At 48.8% G+C, this 18,216-nt stretch overlaps 3 protein-coding genes and 1 long non-coding RNA gene across 5 annotated transcripts; 1 reads left to right on the plus strand and 3 right to left on the minus strand.

Annotated features, from left to right (window-relative positions):
- Window positions 1-494: 494 nt before the first annotated feature.
- Window positions 495-1,794, minus strand: LOC112272333. The gene is made up of 2 exons (XR_002965991.1): window positions 819-1,794; window positions 495-759 (listed from the first exon to the last, which is right to left on the minus strand). It is a non-coding gene; the product is annotated as an uncharacterized LOC112272333 (long non-coding RNA).
- A 4,689-nt stretch (window positions 1,795-6,483) lies between these two features.
- On the plus strand, window positions 6,484-9,298 carry LOC100839259 (potassium transporter 6). Its single transcript, XM_003579222.2, has 4 exons — window positions 6,484-6,672; window positions 6,806-7,340; window positions 7,427-8,110; window positions 8,197-9,298. Exons 1-4 carry the CDS (start codon window positions 6,484-6,486, stop codon window positions 9,060-9,062), a joined length of 2,274 nt encoding a protein of 757 aa, XP_003579270.1. The 3' UTR covers window positions 9,063-9,298.
- Window positions 9,299-9,718: 420 nt separating this feature from the next.
- On the minus strand, window positions 9,719-10,533 carry LOC100839565. Its single transcript, XM_003579223.4, has one exon. The coding sequence runs from the start codon at window positions 10,326-10,328 to the stop codon at window positions 9,939-9,941; it is 390 nt and encodes a 129-aa protein (XP_003579271.3). The 5' UTR covers window positions 10,329-10,533; the 3' UTR covers window positions 9,719-9,938.
- Window positions 10,534-11,227: 694 nt separating this feature from the next.
- LOC100844025 (UNC93-like protein 3) lies at window positions 11,228-17,733 on the minus strand. 2 transcript variants are annotated; one of them, XM_010238833.3, is made up of 10 exons: window positions 17,406-17,733; window positions 17,126-17,289; window positions 13,493-13,556; window positions 13,304-13,417; window positions 13,082-13,126; window positions 12,729-12,964; window positions 12,553-12,643; window positions 12,211-12,323; window positions 11,997-12,120; window positions 11,228-11,797 (listed from the first exon to the last, which is right to left on the minus strand). In XM_010238833.3, the coding sequence occupies exons 1-10, from the start codon at window positions 17,592-17,594 to the stop codon at window positions 11,615-11,617; spliced, it is 1,323 nt and encodes a 440-aa protein (XP_010237135.1). In that variant the 5' UTR covers window positions 17,595-17,733; the 3' UTR covers window positions 11,228-11,614. The 2 variants fall into 2 exon arrangements, with proteins under 2 accessions (XP_010237135.1, XP_003578816.1); XM_003578768.4 differs by lacking the exons at window positions 17,126-17,289; window positions 17,406-17,733 and adding exons at window positions 14,606-14,769; window positions 14,849-15,092.
- Window positions 17,734-18,216: the final 483 nt, after the last annotated feature.

Here is an 18,216-nt window from a genome sequence, read left to right on the forward strand (position 1 = left end):
CGGCCGGTCTTTTGCATCCATTGAGTAACGACGCTCTCACAGCAAACTGAGGGTACCGTAAATTCATAAAAGAACCCAAATTGGCCGCCCTTCGAAAAAAAAGAACCTGAATTGGGAAGACAAGGAAGGAAGGAAGGAGGAGAGCATGGCCGTTGCCGGATTAAGGCTAGTGAACGAATGCCCGCACCCTAGCTAGCTAGTTCCATTACATGCATGTGCACAAATGCATTGTAACATGGGCGGACCCATGCGGAGGGCTGTGGGGGCAGCTACCGCCACTTGATTTTTTGTCCATTTGTATTTGGCCTATTTATGAGAAGAATATCCTCACTCGACCCATCGAAATGCCCCCACTAGTTTGGCCCATTTTGCACCACTTTGCCCCTTCTCAAATTTTTACCTGGATCCGCCCATGCATGGTAGCACCGGTCAAGATCGATCGTTGCGGACAATGTTCCTTGAAAGTGCAGGGTAGATTGTCTCACAAAAGTAAAGATATGGCGTAAAAATGGAATTCACCCTGCTATAAACACTTTCTAATGACAATGACATAACTAAATAATATTTGTATAATTATTGGCAAAAGCTCGGCATAAAAGTTCGTGCGGCTCGTAAACCTGGACCGAAGGCAGTACTGCACAAGGCGACGAGCGAGAAGCTTAAATCCACGTCCAGACTTTACAACGTTAATCCCTACCTCAACCATGCATGTCTTGCTTCTCCGTCGATGTACCTCAAAGCCCTCAACACATGCGGTATCTACAAACAAGACACATTTTAGCCCGTGACAGGTGGCCCAAGCCGAGATTAGAAACAACCTCGATCGTCTTGGGCTGATACGAGGGAAGCAGCCCAGCATATGATCACTGATCCAGCGATCATCAGGGCGGGCAACGTTCCTTGTACGTGCAGGGCCGGGTGTAGGGTCCTCCCGCGGCGGGACACGGCCCCGTGCACGCCTGGTGGTTCTTGTCGAGGGCGCTTTCGCTGACGCCCTTCCCCAGGAGGAGATGGCTGCCCATCATCGGCTCCGGCGCCACCGAGTCCTCCACCCGGCGCCTCATCAACGCCCCTGCCACCGCCGCCGCCGTGTTGGCACGAGCAGCGGCGTGGCTGATGACGGCCCGGCCGCTGCTGTCGTACGAGCCAACAACGGCGGCGCTGCTGGCCGGGGTGGCGAATGCCGCGAGGAGAAGGGCGGCGAGGCCGACGAGGATCTGCAGCCGGTTCCCTTGCATCGTTTGCAGTTAATTTACAAGGAAGGATCGACCCACAGCTGCAGCCCCGCAGGTACTACGTATATATATAATCCTCCTGTCCAAGTTTGTTGTGCCGGAAGTGGTGCAGGGGTCCCCAAGAGCTAGCTGGAGCCTGGAGCAGTAGCAAAAAGGAACATCTCGTGCTCTCTCCCGGCACGCGCGACTGCTTTCCTTCCTTTCCGACCGCCGCATCATTCCCCGCTTCCTCCTTTTGCTCCACCACCCCACCTGGTTCAGACGCTCGCCCGGCCAATGGTTCAGTTGTCGTCCCGTCCCACCTACTACATGATACGCTCTCGATCGGTTTGCTTTCGGAGGATCAAGAAAAAAAGGATTTAGTGGAAGCAAGATAAAATTGAGGAATCGGGTCGCTAATTTACAGAAAAAGAACTTACACATGCGTGTGCTTTTACCGCGCTCTCGATTGCACCCGATGCATCCTAATGGGCGAGGTCACGCGCGTGTTGTGAGCGTCTGCGCTTGTACTGTGTTTCTAAAAAAAAGACCGTAAACAAAAATTATACGCCTTATATTTTGGAATGAATGGATCTGTATCATAGATTCATTTATGTATTTGTTCTTTTGTGTAGCACACGAATAATTATATTTATCTACGACAATTACTAAACGTCGACATATAGTAGCTATCCTCAATTGGATTTGTGTTCAGTTATCAACCGTTCAAACCGATTCATGTGCTGATACTATATACCCCCAGCAAGGCTTCGCTATTTACTCTGTCTCAGCAAGGCTTTTTGGTTCAACAAGCCTCTTCTCACCCAATGTGGTTCAGTTGTCCCACGTCTTTCCTTTCCTTCTCACCACTAAATGATGGATATGATTTTCTTAGGCAATCAATTGATATGCTCTAGGTTTGCTTTCCTAGTATCCTTTCCACTTATTCCAATTTTCATTTGACTCTCAATTCTAAGCCTAGAATCTTATGTTGTTGCTTTATGTACTGTGTTCATCTTCATGTAATGTAAGTGAAGCAAGTCAATAAGAGGTACTCCATCCGTTACTAAACATGACGTTGTAACTTTGTCTAAAGTCAATAGGAGGACATCTTTATATACCATTAATGAAGAGAGAGGTGTGAAATTAAATCAATTCTACACCGAGTCGTTAAACACAAACCTGCCGGGATCTAAGTTTGGCCGGCACTGCGCTCCCACCATTGGACCAAGATCCACTGATGAATTCATAATACGGTTTTGCTATTTCTTAGACGACTGAGAAATAGCTATTTCTGAGTCGATGATAACAACATTTTGATTCAACCATTGAGATTCGTATAAGATTAATGTAGATCCGATTCGTATAAGATTAATGTAGATCCGATAGATAAAAAATCTACATTTTGGATGGCTACGATTGTTGACTGAGAAATAATTATTTCTTAGGCGACTGAGAAATAGACACTCCTTTCATAATATTAGATCGTCTTCCGTGTGTAGAGCTTATGGGCCTCAAGCAAAAAAAAATGCAGTCCTTATAACCCATCCTTACACACTGTGGAAGTGAGGCTTAAAGAAAAACTTTTTATTCCCACCCAGTTAAGACTTAAACTGGTTCTTAAAGATTGTAGAGTCTTTTTTTGAGTTTGGTATAGCACACAAAGCCGTGAGACCCAGCTTGTGTACACGTCTTGTTGGAAAATAAAGACCGGAGATGCTGCCCTTGCATCTAATGGGAGCAACGGTAGATCGGGTTGCACCCCCGGTCCACGGGTTTCGGCCCGGTGTAGGGGTCTCCTCGTCCTTTAGCCGCGCAGTCCTTCAGACATCGCTGCGAGCTCCCGTCGAGGGCGCCGCCGCTGATGTAGCCCGCCCCCAGGAGATGGGTGCTCATCATCAGCTCCGGCGCCACCGAGTCCTCCAGCCGCCCCATCAACGCCGTCGCGCCCGCGTGGCTGTTGGCGGCCGGAGAGGCGTATGCCGCCCCCGCAACAGCCAGGAGGACAAGGCAGAGGAGGACGCCGGCCGGCCGGTGCCCGTGCATTATTGTGCGCGCTATCGTGTATCTATCTATATATGCTGTTCTGCATTACACGAGATGAGAGGGCGGCCGTATATATATATAGAGCTAGAGTAGTGCTCAGATGAGTGGTGTGTACAGGGTCATACGCCTAGCTAAAGGCACAAAGGTCCAAGGCACCATGGGCAAGGGGGGGCGAGTGCAGGGTGATCGATCTACATTCTACTGAGAACACCATAATGGGAACGAAGAAGCAAATCAAGCGTGGTGCTGTCCCACAAGAGCTACTCCCGCGGATCCTAAATTTTTAACTCAAATTTGTCCAAATATGGATATGTATCTATTCTTAAAAAGCGTATAGATACATGTAATACTTCGATAACAATTTATGATCGGAGGGAGTAGCTAGTAGGGTTGCAAGTGGGAGCCCACATAAGTCGCACTTCTAGTTCATTTGGGATTTTCTAGTTTAAAATCTTGACTCAAAATTCGAACTAAAATTGAAAGATTGCACTAGAAGTGGGACTTAAGTGGGCTCCCACTTGCAACCCTAGTAGCTAGCTAGCTAAGCTAGTACCAGTACGTCGGAGTATATAAAAGGGCATCTTCAACAACAAGCTGTTACTAATTTCTATTTTATGATTTCTTTCTCTTTTTTCTTTTTTTATTCACTTCTCTTTCTTGATGGACCCACACGCCATCCTCCTTTTGTTGTTGGTTCCCGCGTAGATGTTGTTACTTCTGCAAGTAACATGTACTATTTTTTTTACCTATCTCTTCGCCACATAGAACTAGTACCTGCTTAGTATTAACCATTAGAGATGCCTAAGTCTATCAACTGGCAACAGCTAGCACAAGCTAGTGTAACTTCTTTTTGTTATCTTGCTAGAGAAGATTATCACGTAATTCGGACGCACGCATGGATCAGCACCCCGACGTACGCACGCACGGTCCCCAACACGTACGTCCACGTGACGACATGCTGCCGCAGGCTAAAATCGACGTCCGAAGGTGCACCTGTAAGATGCTCGAGATTCTCTTCTAACTGAGTGGGCGACGTCGCATCACGCATAATTTAACTAACCAAAGTGCTGCACTTAAACTTCCGCTTTCAGCGTAAGGTTTTCATCTCACGCAAACTTCAGTTTCTTTTTCGGTGTGCTCTTTATATATCTAGGCCATTTGGTGTGCATATATAGAGATTGGTAAAATGGGTGTTTATTTGAGGCTCGTATTCATTACGTATTTCACAGTTTGCTATTTCTCAACCCAAAAAAAAACAAATGACAGGAAAGCTGACTGGCTAGCCATGTCAGCTCCTCGGCCTGCATCAAGAATTCCAGTTTTCTCCCGAAAGATACCATCAACGCACCCATTTGTGAAGAAAAGCCCATGAACACACGTGAGAAAACAGGACCAGCTTTCTCCCGAAAGATACCATCAACGCACACATGACAAACAGGCCATCTTATTCTCCAGGGCCCGGCAGCCATCAAAACACACGTGATAAACGGGGCCATCTTATTCTCCCGAAAAAAGGCCCGGAAGCCTAGGAAAAAGATTTATCGATCCAGCGCCCGTCTGGAGTCTGGACGATCCGTTCTCCTCTCCTCGGACAATTTGCTTTCGACCCATTCTGCTCTCATCGATTGATCTCCATTTTGCGTTTCGTCTCGGGCCCCCAAACTCTTTAAGACGGCCCAGCTGGTCCCACCAATCTTATTTTAAATATACTCCTTATAACTCTTCTTCATTCTGTTCTGAAAAAAAACTCTTCTTCATTCTTGGTTAAATCAAATATTGAAAAATTATCGTGATTTTCTTGAAGCTGCAAAAGAGGGGTGATCGGTGGAGGAAGACGAAGGAGGACTCAAGGCAGATGGATCTACCAAAAAGAGAAATCACTTTTGTTTCATACATCCTGTATTTTCGAAAAGAAGAGTCTTCAGCATGTTGCTCTTTTTGGCATGATCCGGGATGGGACGGACAGTTTTTGTACAACTGAGTTACATGTTGTATCTTCGGATCCCTCTGTCTTTTTTGTTGTGTTTTTCTTGTACCGTTTAAATTCTATTTCCCTCTACTAGATCCAATAGCAGTGCTCCTGCTTCTCCCCGTGAAAAAAATATCGTGTTTGTCGCGTGATGAAGTTTCAAAGAACTTACCATCCTTATATTTTGGTACTCCTATATTTTTTTGTTCGGGTCTAGATTTTGTTTTATTCAAGTTGACAAACATGATGAGAAAAATATTATTTGCACTGAAACTTTTTAGTGCATGTATTTTGACTAACTTTTATTTTGCCTTTCTTTTTCTTTCAGCCTATAACCATTTTCAAATTATTTTGTTATAGTTGATTTATTTTGTAGTTGTTCCAAGAAACATCGGAAAAGGTTAACCAAAGAATAAATATTGTCCTATGGACTTTGTTTTGTTCGTCATGCATAAATAAATGTTTTGTGATCAGTAACGATTTCTTTTGGTGTATAGGAATGTTTTTTGTTGGGACCCATTTTTTTTGTTGGATCATTTACACCTCTAAAAATCACGTGGCAAACGGGCTGAGCTATCTCCTAGACACATTATCAAGATAAACACCTCTAAAATGACCATGCATGCATAAATCAAGTCAAACATAGAAACTCCTCTTAAAATAACCATTCATAAGTCGAGTCAAATATAGACACCACTAATGAATTACCATTCTGCTATAACTTATTATTCTTGGTATGAAACACCACACGATCTTTCTACCCAGCTTCCGGTCTTTTTTTTTTCTTTCAAGAATGCAGCTTCCGGTCTTATCGCGGAAAGAAAACTCCGGTGATATTTCAACGTACGTGGTTCCTTAACAAGTACGGAAAAAGATCACAACTTTGGGACGATAATAATGAGTTGCAGTACACAGCTTACTTGTCTTTCTGAACTTTACTATAAGCAGCTGGATTTCCTTTCACCGGTTAATACATACGCGTCCTATTTATGGCCCGTATATCTTCACGTACGCGCTCACGCAGTCCACAACTAAAGGCAAGTAGTCCCCAGGAAATCAGGTGGCGACGGTTTCTTAAGCCCCGGGTCAAAGCTCTTTCTCATCAGTTACAACACTCTCTTTGAAACGCGAACCTCGGGGCCTTGCCGGCCGGCCGCTGGGGTCTTATTTGGGAGGACTCCTGGGAGCCGGAGCTCCATCCATCAGCAGCCGACTCTCAGGCCCTCCCTCACTCACTCTCTCATCTCCATCTCCATGGAGCGTCCCGGCGACTCGAGCAACGGCACCGACTTCGTCGCCGTGCGGGTCACCTCCGCCGGCTCCGACGGAATCCGCAGCCTGCCGGGCAGCGACGCCTCCGACCGCAACATCGGCGGCGGCGTCGGGCCGCGGCGGGCATTGAGCTTCAGCCAGGCCTACAAGATGCGCCACCGGACACCACAGGCAAGCACTGCACTGCATACGCATGGCATTCCTGGATCGTTGCGAGTACATCTTTGTTTCTTTGTGCGTCGGCTTGCATACTTTACTTGCCGTCACGTAACGCGTAACCGTACTGGCTGCGTCGTCTACACAGGTGTTCACGGCGTGGCAGACGGTGGTGCTGAGCTTCCAGTCGCTGGGGATCGTGTACGGTGACTTGGGCACGTCGCCGCTGTACGTCTTCTCCTCCATCTCCCTCCCGGCGCCGCCCGACGAGGCTGATCTCCTGGGCATCCTCAGCCTCATCCTGTGGACGCTGACGCTCATGAGCCTCGTCAAGTACGTGCTCATCGTGCTCCGCGCCGACGACCACGGCGAAGGCGGCACCTTCGCGCTCTACTCGCTGCTCCGCCAGCACGTCAGCTTCAAGGCCGGCGCCGGCATGCCCGCCGCCCAGGTCACCCGGCTCGCCTCTGACCTCGACCTCAAGTTCCACAGCAAGATCATGAGGAAGAAAGGGTCCTGGATCCATGGCTTCCTGGAGCGCAGCGTCGCGGCGCAGGCCTGCATCACTTACACTGTTCTCCTCGGCACCTGCATGGTCATGGGCGACGGCGCCCTCACCCCGGCCATCTCCGTCCTCTCCGCCGTCCAGGGCATCCAGTCAAGATCCCCCCAAATCGAACAGAGTAAATGCTTACCAAATCTGTCCTTCTTTCCTGATTCTGAAAATTTTCTGATCGAGTACTGATGAACGATGTTGTGTGCATTGCAGAGCACGTGGTGATGATGAGCGTGGTGATCCTGCTGCTGCTGTTCCTGTTCCAGCAGATGGGCACGAGCAGGGTGAGCTTCTCCTTCTCCCCGATCATGATCGCCTGGTTCGTCTCGCTCTCCATGATCGGCCTCTACAACATCGTCCAGCACTACCCGCCCGTGCTCAAGGCCGTCTCGCCGCACTACATCTACTACTACTTCGCCAAGAACGGCGCCGCCGGCTGGGAGCAGCTGGGCGCCGTCATCCTCTGCATCACCGGCGCCGAGGCCATGTTCGCCGACTTGGGCCACTTCAACAAGGCCTCCATTCAGATGGCGTTCTCGGTGCTGGTGTACCCGTCGCTGATCCTGGGCTACTCGGGGCAGACGGCGTACCTGATCAAGAACCCGGGCGACATGGGCACGGCGTTCTACAGCAGCGTCCCGGGCCCGCTGTTCTGGCCCATGTTCGTGGTGGCGACGCTGGCGGCCATCGTGGCGAGCCAGTCGCTCATCTCCGCCAGCTTCTCCATCATCCGTCAGTCCATCGCGCTCGGCTGCTTCCCCCGTGCCACCGTCCGCCACACCTCCGACGAGTACGAGGGCCAGGTCTACTGCCCCGAGATCAACTACCTCCTCATGGTCCTCTGCATCCTCATCACCGTCGGCTTCCAGGGCGGCCCCCAGATCGGCCAAGCCTTCGGTACCAACCAATCAATCAAGATCAATCACTGTCTCTGCAATGTAATTGGATTGATGATCAGAGGGAAATTAATGGTTGGATTGCAGGTGTGGCGGTGATCTGGGTGATGCTGATCACGACGGCGCTGATGACGGTGGTGATGGTGGTGATCTGGGAGGTGCACGCGGTGTGGGCGGGGGCATTCTTCTTCGGCTACCTGGCGATCGAAGGGATGTACATGAGCTCGCTGATGAACAAGGTGTCGCAGGGCGGGTGGGTGCCGTTCGCCATCTCGGCCTTCTTCCTGGCGGTGACCCTGTCGTGGACCTACGGGCGGAAGAAGAAGGGCGAGTACGAAGCCAAACACATGGTGGGCGGCGAGGAGCTTTCTGCCCTGGTGGGGAGCTGCGCCAGGGTGCCCGGGGTCTGCTTCTTCTTCACCGACCTCATCAACGGGGTTCCCCCCATCGTGCGCCACTACGCCGAGCACACGGGATGCCTCCGCGACCTGCTGCTCTTCGTGACCGTCCGGACGCTGCCGGTGAGGTCCGTGCTCCCCGAGGAGCGGTTCCTCGTGGCGCCGGTCATGGCCGCTGCGGCGGCCGCGGACGACGACGAGATGATGACGATGACGGTGGGGGTGTACAGGTCCGTGGTGCAGTACGGGTACATGGACAAGCAGGACATGGAAGGGGACGAGTTCTTGGACTCCGTGGTCGCCGCGCTCAAGGAGGTCGCCGGCGGCGGCGAGGAAGAAGCCGAGATGATGGGGCTGGCCTGGAGGAGCGGCGTCAGCATCGTGATCGGGAGGACCATCCTGACGGCCAGCGAAGGGCAATTGGGCTGGTTCAAGCGATTCGTCCTGGATCATCTCTACAGGTTCCTGCAGAAGAACTTCAGGTCTACTTGTGCCGCGCTCAAGATCGATCATGCCAAGACGCTGCAGGTTGGGATGCGCTACAAGATTGATTAGATGGGGTTTAGTTACCTTGTGCGGCGGCTACTGGTAGTAATTTGTTGCCGAAACTGGGTTTTTTGAGGGGCTCCAGTGAGTTGAGTTGAGTTGAGTTGAGTTGAGTTGAGTCGTGCTATACCACCATGAACTTTGGAGCACAAGTTAGTTGGGGTTTGCTTTGGTAGGTTCAATTGTAGTACACCCCTAAATTTTTTTTTGCAAATTTCAATGTGAATCGATGATGAGGAAGATCTATTCTAGGGAAACATTATGTGTACGTGCACCACTAGCGGGATCGCAGGACAGGAAGATGTCGTTCTCACGTCGCGCAGCATCCGTGCCTATATAGCTGAAGCTCAAGCACGCTTTTTCGTGGATCGATGCTATCAGTGTGATAGACAGGTGAGCCTGTAACCTGCTGCTTGATTCATCCAGAGGCGATTGAGTTGGGAGATTAATTCTTGATCAGATCACCAAACTTGTATGCTAGGCAACATTTCCATCGAGATGTAGCAGCCCGCTAACAGCACAGCAGGTAAGTTTCAGGTTTGACAAAAAGTACTTGTACGGATTACAACATACGGAGTAGGCACATAGCGATTGTGACATGACTAAACTTTTTTTTTCCCTGTATGAACATGCATGCGTTCGATTGTGTATATGCACATTTTCCATTGTTGCAAGTGTTTTTTGTGTATATATTAGTACAGTTGAGATTAACAAGGCGTCAATGTACGTACAAGATCTTAGAGAGGAAACGCATGTCATCTAATATGTCGAGGGCAAGGAAGGAAGTTTTTTTTTTTTGAACTGGAAAAGGAAGGAAGTTCGTGACGAGCTGTTCGTCGTCGTCGTGTCTCTGCTCCGCGCGGCTTCTACGATCGTGAAAGAGAGCTAGTACTCGTAGCCGTCGCGGCGGCGGCCGATGGCGAGCGCGCGGACGAAGCAGGCGGATGCGGCGACGGAGAGCGCGGCGAAGGCCGGCGGCACGAGGAGGTCGGCGCAGGTCCGGCCGGCCATCCTCGCCGGCACGCACAGGTGGTCCCCGCCGCCGTCGAGCGGCACGCGCACCGCCCCGGCCGCGCACCCGCCGCCGCCGCCGCCGGAGAGCGCCCAGACGAACGCGGCCTCGGGCGCGAACGACGCCACGGACACGGCCAGCGCCAGCGCGCCCGCCCACGCCGCCGCCTGCCGCGCCACGGGGCCCAAGAAGAAGGAGAAGAAGCAACGAGACCAGCGACGGCCGTCCCCTGCCTCCAGCAGAGCCCCCATCAGCGGATGCATATCGGTCGATCGATTATTAATCAAGTGCTTTGGGGGGCTGGACGGTGGCGGCTGGATTAATTGGTCGAGTTGGAGGCGCGCGCGCGAGCTATGGACTAGCGTTCTTGAGAGCCCGCGATGGTGGTTATATATGTGTAGAGAGAGGCGAGAGCCAGAGGAGCAGGGAGAGGTGAAGTGGGTGCCGCTCGTGATTGAACCGATGAAGAGGTTACGTTATGTACGTGGGCGAGTTGGTGAGCGAAGGAGGGAACAGAGGAGAGGAGCCGGTATTTGTAAACCGGCCCTGTTGAAACTTGTGGTATGGTTGAACTTTGAAGGACTTGGGAATGACGTCCTTGGGTGAAAGCATGCAGGTATACACACAACACACTCTCCTCGGTTTACGTCTCTGTCTGTCTGCCGGTTAAGCTAGCTAGCGGCCAGCCGTGGAAGGCAGTCACGCCTCTGCAGAAAATGTAATAACAACAAGATGCACCGGTCCGTAGCTGCAAAGATGATGATGCTAATAGCAGAATTCGGCCCGCGGCTACTCCAGTTTTCTCTAGTTGCTACTTCTACCTTTATAGCATGATCAGGCGTTCGATCAGCATGCTGCAGTGGTAGTACCAATATTCAGCATGCCAGTTTGACAGCTTCAGTGAAACATAGATATGCTGTACGTGCTTGATTAATGGCATCTTAAAAACAAAATTCTTTTGAACGTGATGACTACGTTTGCTATATGTACTCCATACAAGAGATGCAAGGTTTGGATACATCATCATGCATTTAAATCCTTAACACAGTTGTTCTCATCTCTCGTTTTTAAAAGAGAGGAGTGAATTGAAGTTGTTCTTGTCAACCACGGAGTAGTATCAATTATCCAATTCCGATCACCGCATGAAGTCATAAATCCATGGTGAGAAGGTGTAAAGCCAGATGCCTTTAAACTCAACCTTAGGAATGAATAATAGTTTGTAATTGTATATGTATATGAATAATGTAACATTGCTAGGAAGTAGGAACAACTAAAACTTCACAGGAGAGACAAGAGATGGCAACATGCTAACAGACCAGAATGCAGGGCAGGTCTGCTTCCCGAATTTTGGGTGCAATCTTTTGACTTCACAACAATGGCTGAAAGTAGTGGCGTCACGCAACTTCTGCGCCGTTGCAGGTGACAGATGCCGGCGCATTTCCCTCCCAGATTCATCACTGGTGAATACAGAATGTGATTGTACATGTTCATGGTAACCGTGGTGAAGACATGGAGTGACCATCTGGACACTGGAAGAGGGATCTCTGCCTCATCTTGTGGTTGATGATGGCTTCTCAACAACAAGAGTAAGCAACAGGAATGAGCCAAATGAGATGACGAGGGACGTGGCCATCAAGATAAGCATGGCTTGTAATGTGATGCTTGGGCTCAGGAAGAAGATGACTGCAATGGCACCTGATTGCCAAACCTTCAGCTGTGCAAAAGCCGCCTCCTGCATTTGTTATTTTGCCAGACAGCTTTAGTAATCTAAGGTAACTAGTTGTATCAGCAAATGAACATGTAAAGTGTAACCTTTGTCATTAACAGAAAGGATATTATAAGACAATAAATGAAATCAGAGGATTATGTCAACGTCATATGTGTCAAGGGAAAGTGAAATCCTGAAGGACAACAATCTAGACTGAGATTACCTTGACATCCTCGAACAGCAACCCCAGTAAAGCGCTTAACTGTGTATTCAAGACTCCATCACCAACACCCCATAAGGCACCTATGAATAGTGGAACTGCTGCACCAAGTAGTCCATCCATGGGACTGCAGGCAAGATAATAATGAGTAATACAACAATAGCAATCATAAGCAGAACAATAGCACTGTGAACAAGGATATTACAAAAAATCAAACCTGTAAAAAAGTAGCAACCAAAATAGGACTACAGCCTGAAGAACAGCTCCAACTGAAACTATAAATGTAGCTGAATGAAGCCCAGATGTAAAGCGCCCAGCAACCAATGAACACTACAATGTGAAGCAAGCTTCAAAAGTCAGCTAAACATACAAGAAGGTCTTTTCAGCAGTTAAGAATGATATGTGTATAAATGTGGACAAGTGGACAAAAGATATGTTATACTCCAGCATTCTAGCCTAAAGCAATAGCAATAGCAGGAGCATTGTCAAATGAAGACAGAAATACATAGCGTAGCTATTCATGCATGGATGTTAACATGAACTGAACTGATTCACTTACGACTACATCAGATGCACCATATATTGCCATGGCGCCACCGACTCCAGATATGCCAAGCACAGGTGTCACAATACTCTTTGTGAAGACGGCCCTAAGAAATCCAAAAAATCCTCTTACAAAAATCGGACTAACAAACTTAACCATCATAGGTGCTGAAAAGGTTTTCTGTTGCGTACCATACAAATGCCTGTTGTAAACCTGAATATGCTATAATAGGGATTAAAAGAAGCATCCTTCGGTCCTTTAGAGGGGCAACAATATACTTCAACATAGCTCCAAATGAGGAGTGTGTCGAAGCATTATCTCGCTTCTCGTCCCTTTTGGACAGTAAACACATTAATACAATACCAATAATCATGCAGCCAAGGAACACAACAAACAGCAGATTTTTTCCTGTTACACTTCCTCCGTCCTGAAGTGATGATATGAAAAAGATAGGATTAAAAGAGATGACTACAGAGTTGTGCAAGTAAAATGCCTGTCTTGATATTCTAATAGGACACTAACAAGACGAAGTTAAGATACTAACCTTTCCATTTCTCAGTAGAGCAAGGGAGATCAAATTTCCAATGACCTACATAAGTCAAATACAGCAGAAGGCACTATGTCAAAGATCATTTTAGCCTTGTAACTCTAGCAGGTATGTGTCTATGTGCAGAAGGAAATAGAAGCAACACTTAAGATATGAAGAAGCAATACTAAAATATCTCTTGGCACGTTTCTGTTCTCAATAGCTCTTGTACAATTGTACCTGTGTGCTAGCAAACACTCCCCAAAACTCTCCATTAAAGCTTCCTAAAGTCGGACCATCAGCTAGATTATTGTCTCTTGCATGGCTGAGGGCAGCAGAAGTGAGATATGTGCCCTGCATTAGGAATAGTATTTGTGTGAACCACACAAAATGAAGATTAAATAGTTTATTAGAAAGTGGCATTATTACCTGCCCAACCCAAATGATCGAAGCAGTAAAACCCAGGTATAGCGAAGCTGGTACCATTGTATACCTGATAGTTTATTGATCAAGTAAACATCAAATGGAATCTCAGTATTGCAGCAAGTTGGATTTAATAGAGTTCAATATAAATCCATGGTATTTACTCAACTGAAAAAATTGCTAGGCTATGAAGGACATCAACTAGGCTAAAAGCATACCATCGTATACCTGATAGGTTTTTGTTCAAGTAAACATCAAATGGAATCTCATTATTGCAGCAAGTTGGTTTAATAGAGTTCAATATAAATCCATTGTATTTACTGAACTGAAAATTTTACTAGGTGATGAAAGACATCAACTCGGCTAAAAGCAGTTCATGATCCACACATGGGTGTTATATATCAGAGACAATGTATATTGCTTTCCTGGTAGATGGAAATTTGCATCGGTACATAACCAGCATAGACTTTGTACAGATTAGCTATTTTGGCTATTTTTATTACTTATTTGTTCCCAGCAAAACAGGGCAATGAGTTGCTGCAAAATAAGAATGCACAATGTACTCCGTAACACCTAGTGACGATGTGGCTCATAATGCAAAGTCTCTGTCAGAAAGAAGAGCTAAGGTTACAGTCTAAGATCAGCACAATTCAGCCTGAAGCAGATATTAAACGCTGAGAAATCCAGGATGTAGTGACTAGTGAGCATGAGGTTTTTCTTTTACCCGGTGAGCATGAGGTTCGAACCCATAGAAGTTTTATTAACATATATTTGTATAATATACTGTTGGAGCCTCTCCTACAGTTTCCTTTAAAAAAAGAAGTCCAAAGAGCCTAACACTTCTCCTATTTCAACTAATTAGTCAGAGGGAGAATAAGGCCCATGAAAATTGGTTGAATAAATAAGTCCAAAGAGCGCTTCTCCCAATTCAATTCAACTTCTAGCTTATAACTACTAAAACGTATGACGAGACGACAAATTATGCTGATCTCCAACTTAAATGAACACTGTCTAGGTAGGCCGTAGGCATTTTATCAAGCAGGCACCACACGCATCCAAATCGAAACTGCTGCACACCAGTGCGGTACTAGTGTAGTGCCCAACCCAAGCAGAACGCACCATGTCGGGACCAGGTTGGCTAGGATGAAGAGCAGGTAGCCGCTGGTGCCGACGACAAGCGCGAGCCTGGCGCCGAGCCACCTCACCACGGGCGACGCCGCCACGGCGAAGAGCGTAAAGGAGGTGTACAGGACCCCCATCGAGACGGTGCCCAGGTCACCCTCCTGCAGCCAAGGACCGGGATCTCCCGTTCAGAAAGGGCGCAAACCGAGCGAGATCAGCGAGAGAGGGAGATGCGCGTACGGTGTTAACGGTGCTCTGGAGGTTCTGGGCGGCGCCGTAGGCGGAGAAGACGAAGAGGAAGGCGGCGGAGAGGATGTGCACGTCGGCGGCATGGCTCCGCGGCGCGGGCGTGGACAGGAGCGGCGAGGCTGCGGCGGCCGCCTCCTCGTCGCGGCGGGCGTCCATGGCGAAAGGCTTCTAGAAGCAGCGCACGAGGGGCGGGGGGCGCGAGACTGACTGCGAGAGTGGCGTGCCATGAGTTCCAGAAGCTTTTATCCTCGGGCGGTCGGAGTTGTTTTACTTTTCTTATGGCGAAGGCGGCCGCGGCCGGCGAGCGAGGGATCGGACGGAACGAGGCCTTCGTCCCGTGGGGGCCCCGCATGGGCCGTCTTGCGCGCATTTTGTCCGTTTTTTGTTTGCGAGGATTGTTTTCTTTCCTTTTTGGCCATATAGTTGTCTGTACATTTCTGGTGTGTCTGCCGTCTGTTGGGGACTTGGAGATATTTTTTGGTGCGGCAGTGTGGATAGGCGAGATACACGTGGAACTCCAAGTCTTCTTTGGAAGTAACCCGACTGTCAACAGGACATAAACACAAATCGTCCAAATACGCACGAAGGAGTGAGGTCTGCCACTTAAAAAGACCCAAATGCCAGAGAGACAGATTTGTATTTGCGTCTCTAAACTCGGAGCAAGTTTAAAGAACACTATTGTTTCAGACACTAACTCGGATAAAACGCCCCCTCTCTCTTTTACTTATCGTCCAAGAAGTGCCGCTATTTAAGTACTTCCTCCGCTCCATATTAATTGGTGCGGATTTATATCGCTTCTTTCCCTTCATATTCTCCTGATCTCAGAACTGGATGGCGTTTGACCGTAAATTTGCGAAAGCTAACACACGAATATTCTTCTGCTTCCGAAGGAGTTGCTAAATAGATAGCTGGCTTTACCGATAAGATACGTAGCAGGCAGCGTCGTGATCATATCATATGGTCCAACTTAGGATGGCGACACGGATCATCAATTGACAACATCACGAATGTCTTAGTTACGTTGGCACTAAATTAAGATCTATGGTCTCCCCGCAAAAATAAAATAAACAATAGCAAGATCGATGGCGCGCTTGATTAAAAATCCTGCCCCTGGCCTGCACCCTCGCATTGGTATCCTGCTTGGAGCTTCCGAGAGATTACACAGCCGACGGCGGCGGTGCTTGCGTATCCAATGCAATGCTGCGGAAGGTTGGAGTCTTAGGGCGGTTTGGATGGTGACCAAACGTTACCTTACCAAATTTTTGGTCATTGATCAAGATTTGGTTCTTGTTTGGATTAGAGCCAACTATTTGGCAAGCCAAAACTTCACTACCAATTTTAGTTCATTACTTTGACCAAAGTTGACCAATTCATGGACAAGAAAATTCTCAACCAAATTTTTGGCAACCAATTTTTTGGCAAGACTCCACGGTTGATCCCCATCCATTTGCGTACATGACCAATTGCATTTTGGGAAACAATTCCACTTGTCATGCGAACGCTTTGACCTTTTGGTGCTTGGGCTAAAAGCTTCGGCTGCTCTCCTCCAAAAATGCATTGGCAACGAACCGGGCACATATCATTCCGCGTGCAGGGTGCGAAACTGCCAAATGTTGATCCGCGACCTGACATGTGTGCAAGCTGCAGAGCATCGCGTGATTTTAGCTGTAGTTCCAACAGTGGCAGTGAGCACTGAGTTGGCCGGCTAGATATTTTGATTAGATGAAAGTAACCCAACTTGATTGACTCAAGTTACTTCCAGCTCATGCTGCTAGTTCCATCATTTGAATTTGAGTGCTTTGTTTTAGCCATAATTGACTGGTCAGTGTGTCACTGCCAGCTCAAGTTGAGTCTACGTGTGCAGGTTTTCGAAAATTCTCAAAATAATTGCAGGGCGACTGAGACGGAGAATCTGTCTTTTCACTGCGCAAGCATACCAAACTTAGCTCTAAATTATGGCTAAAACAAAGCAGAGAAAATGAAGAGCTGTTAAGTTGGTCAATTTGTCCATCTGCCACCCCGTGGTTCCCTTAATTCTACTCCCCGCCCTCTCCTCATTCCCCCATTTTTACGCTACCAGAGACCATTGACCAGTCACATGAATATTCTTCAGAAAGATTCAGTTTAGCTTCCGCATCGTCAGAAAGGTTCCCCGGCTCTACTAGCTCGCTCGCTCGGCAGACGCGAACACAAACGCAGCAAGAACAAATCGGAGCCAGCGATCAGCGAGTGGCGGTAGTATTGTGCCGTGCGTGCGTGCGTACGTACCAGGAGGGGGCGAGATTGGCGGCGATGAAGAGGAGATAGCCGGAGGTGCCGAGCACGAGCGCGCTCCTGGACCCCAACCGCCGCACCACCGGCGACCCGACCACCGAGAACGCCGTGAACGACGCGTACAGCAGCCCCAGCGAAATCGACCCCAGGTTCTCGTCCTGTGACACGACGCGAGCGCCCGCGCGGCCGGCCGGCCGGCACCAATTTAATCCAGTCAGTCGCCACGCCATGGGGAATTTCCGGGGATGGGGAGGCGGACTGGGTGCGGGCGTACCGTGTTAACCGTGCTCTGGAGGTTCTGGGCGGCGTGGTAGGCGAGGAAGACGAAGAAGAAGGCGGAGCTCAGGACGTGCAGGTCACGGGTCTCCGACGCTGCGCCTGCGCCGCGGCGGCGGCCCTCGCCGGCGGCGGAGACCAAGGGAGCCGCCTCCTCCTCGTCACGGGACGCCGCGACCTCGACCATGGCGGCCGGCGGGGAGCTTTCGCTAGACTGATTGGGGAAAGAGTCAACTGCCGGGTTGCCCGGGTCCCCAGATTTCGTGTGTGGGACGATGATTTGGGGCGAGGGCAGACAGGGGAGGGAGGGTCTCGGGTTTTCCGAATTGGTTATGTTGAAGGGGTGTTTGCGAAGAATACTGAACTGCCACTAAAGTTGAGGACCTCCCAGATAATGCCAGGGATTTTTGTGTTAACGTTGATCATTTTGCATAATACGCCTTGCAAGTTGCAATTCCAAATAAGCAACTGCCAAGGGGCTTTTAGAAAAATTAATTTACGCTGCGTTCTTTTTGGCTTTTAGGACCGGTTTTTCCTAAAAGTTGTCCTCACCTAGCTTTTTGAAAAAAGCGCATCATAAATTTAGCTAGACTTCTAAAATAGTTTAGGCCAATCTAATTTGGTAGCTTAGTCAAATTTGGGTGGTGGCTTTTCTAAGAAGTTGGGGGAGTGCAGCTTCTCGAAGAAGCCGGTCCAGAAAACCGAAAAGAACCGGCCCTGTTTGCTTCTTTTGAACTGGGAAAGAACCCAACCTCTGCATCGGTTGATGGACACAATCGTGTATTATATTCTTAATCAGCAATGCCGAG

The sequence above is a fragment of the Brachypodium distachyon genome, chromosome 4 (genome assembly GCF_000005505.3).
Source record: "Brachypodium distachyon strain Bd21 chromosome 4, Brachypodium_distachyon_v3.0, whole genome shotgun sequence".
In the NCBI taxonomy this organism is placed as follows: Eukaryota; Viridiplantae; Streptophyta; class Magnoliopsida; order Poales; family Poaceae; genus Brachypodium; species Brachypodium distachyon.

Coding starts and splice junctions, on each gene's coding strand:
- LOC100844025 (XM_010238833.3), bottom strand. CDS start 17,594: ATGGTCGAGGTCGCGGCGTCCCGTGACGAGGAGGAGGCGGCTCCCTTG. Junction 13,418..13,492: donor CGATCATTTGGGTTGGGCAG/GTAATAATGCCA, acceptor TTCCTAATGCAG/GGCACATATCTCACTTCTGC. Junction 12,121..12,210: donor TGGTTGCTACTTTTTTACAG/GTTTGATTTTTT, acceptor TCTTGCCTGCAG/TCCCATGGATGGACTACTTG.
- LOC100839259 (XM_003579222.2), top strand. CDS start 6,484: ATGGAGCGTCCCGGCGACTCGAGCAACGGCACCGACTTCGTCGCCGTG. Junction 6,673..6,805: donor TGCGCCACCGGACACCACAG/GCAAGCACTGCA, acceptor TCGTCTACACAG/GTGTTCACGGCGTGGCAGAC. Junction 7,341..7,426: donor ATCCCCCCAAATCGAACAGA/GTAAATGCTTAC, acceptor TGTGCATTGCAG/AGCACGTGGTGATGATGAGC.
- LOC100839565 (XM_003579223.4), bottom strand. CDS start 10,328: ATGCATCCGCTGATGGGGGCTCTGCTGGAGGCAGGGGACGGCCGTCGC.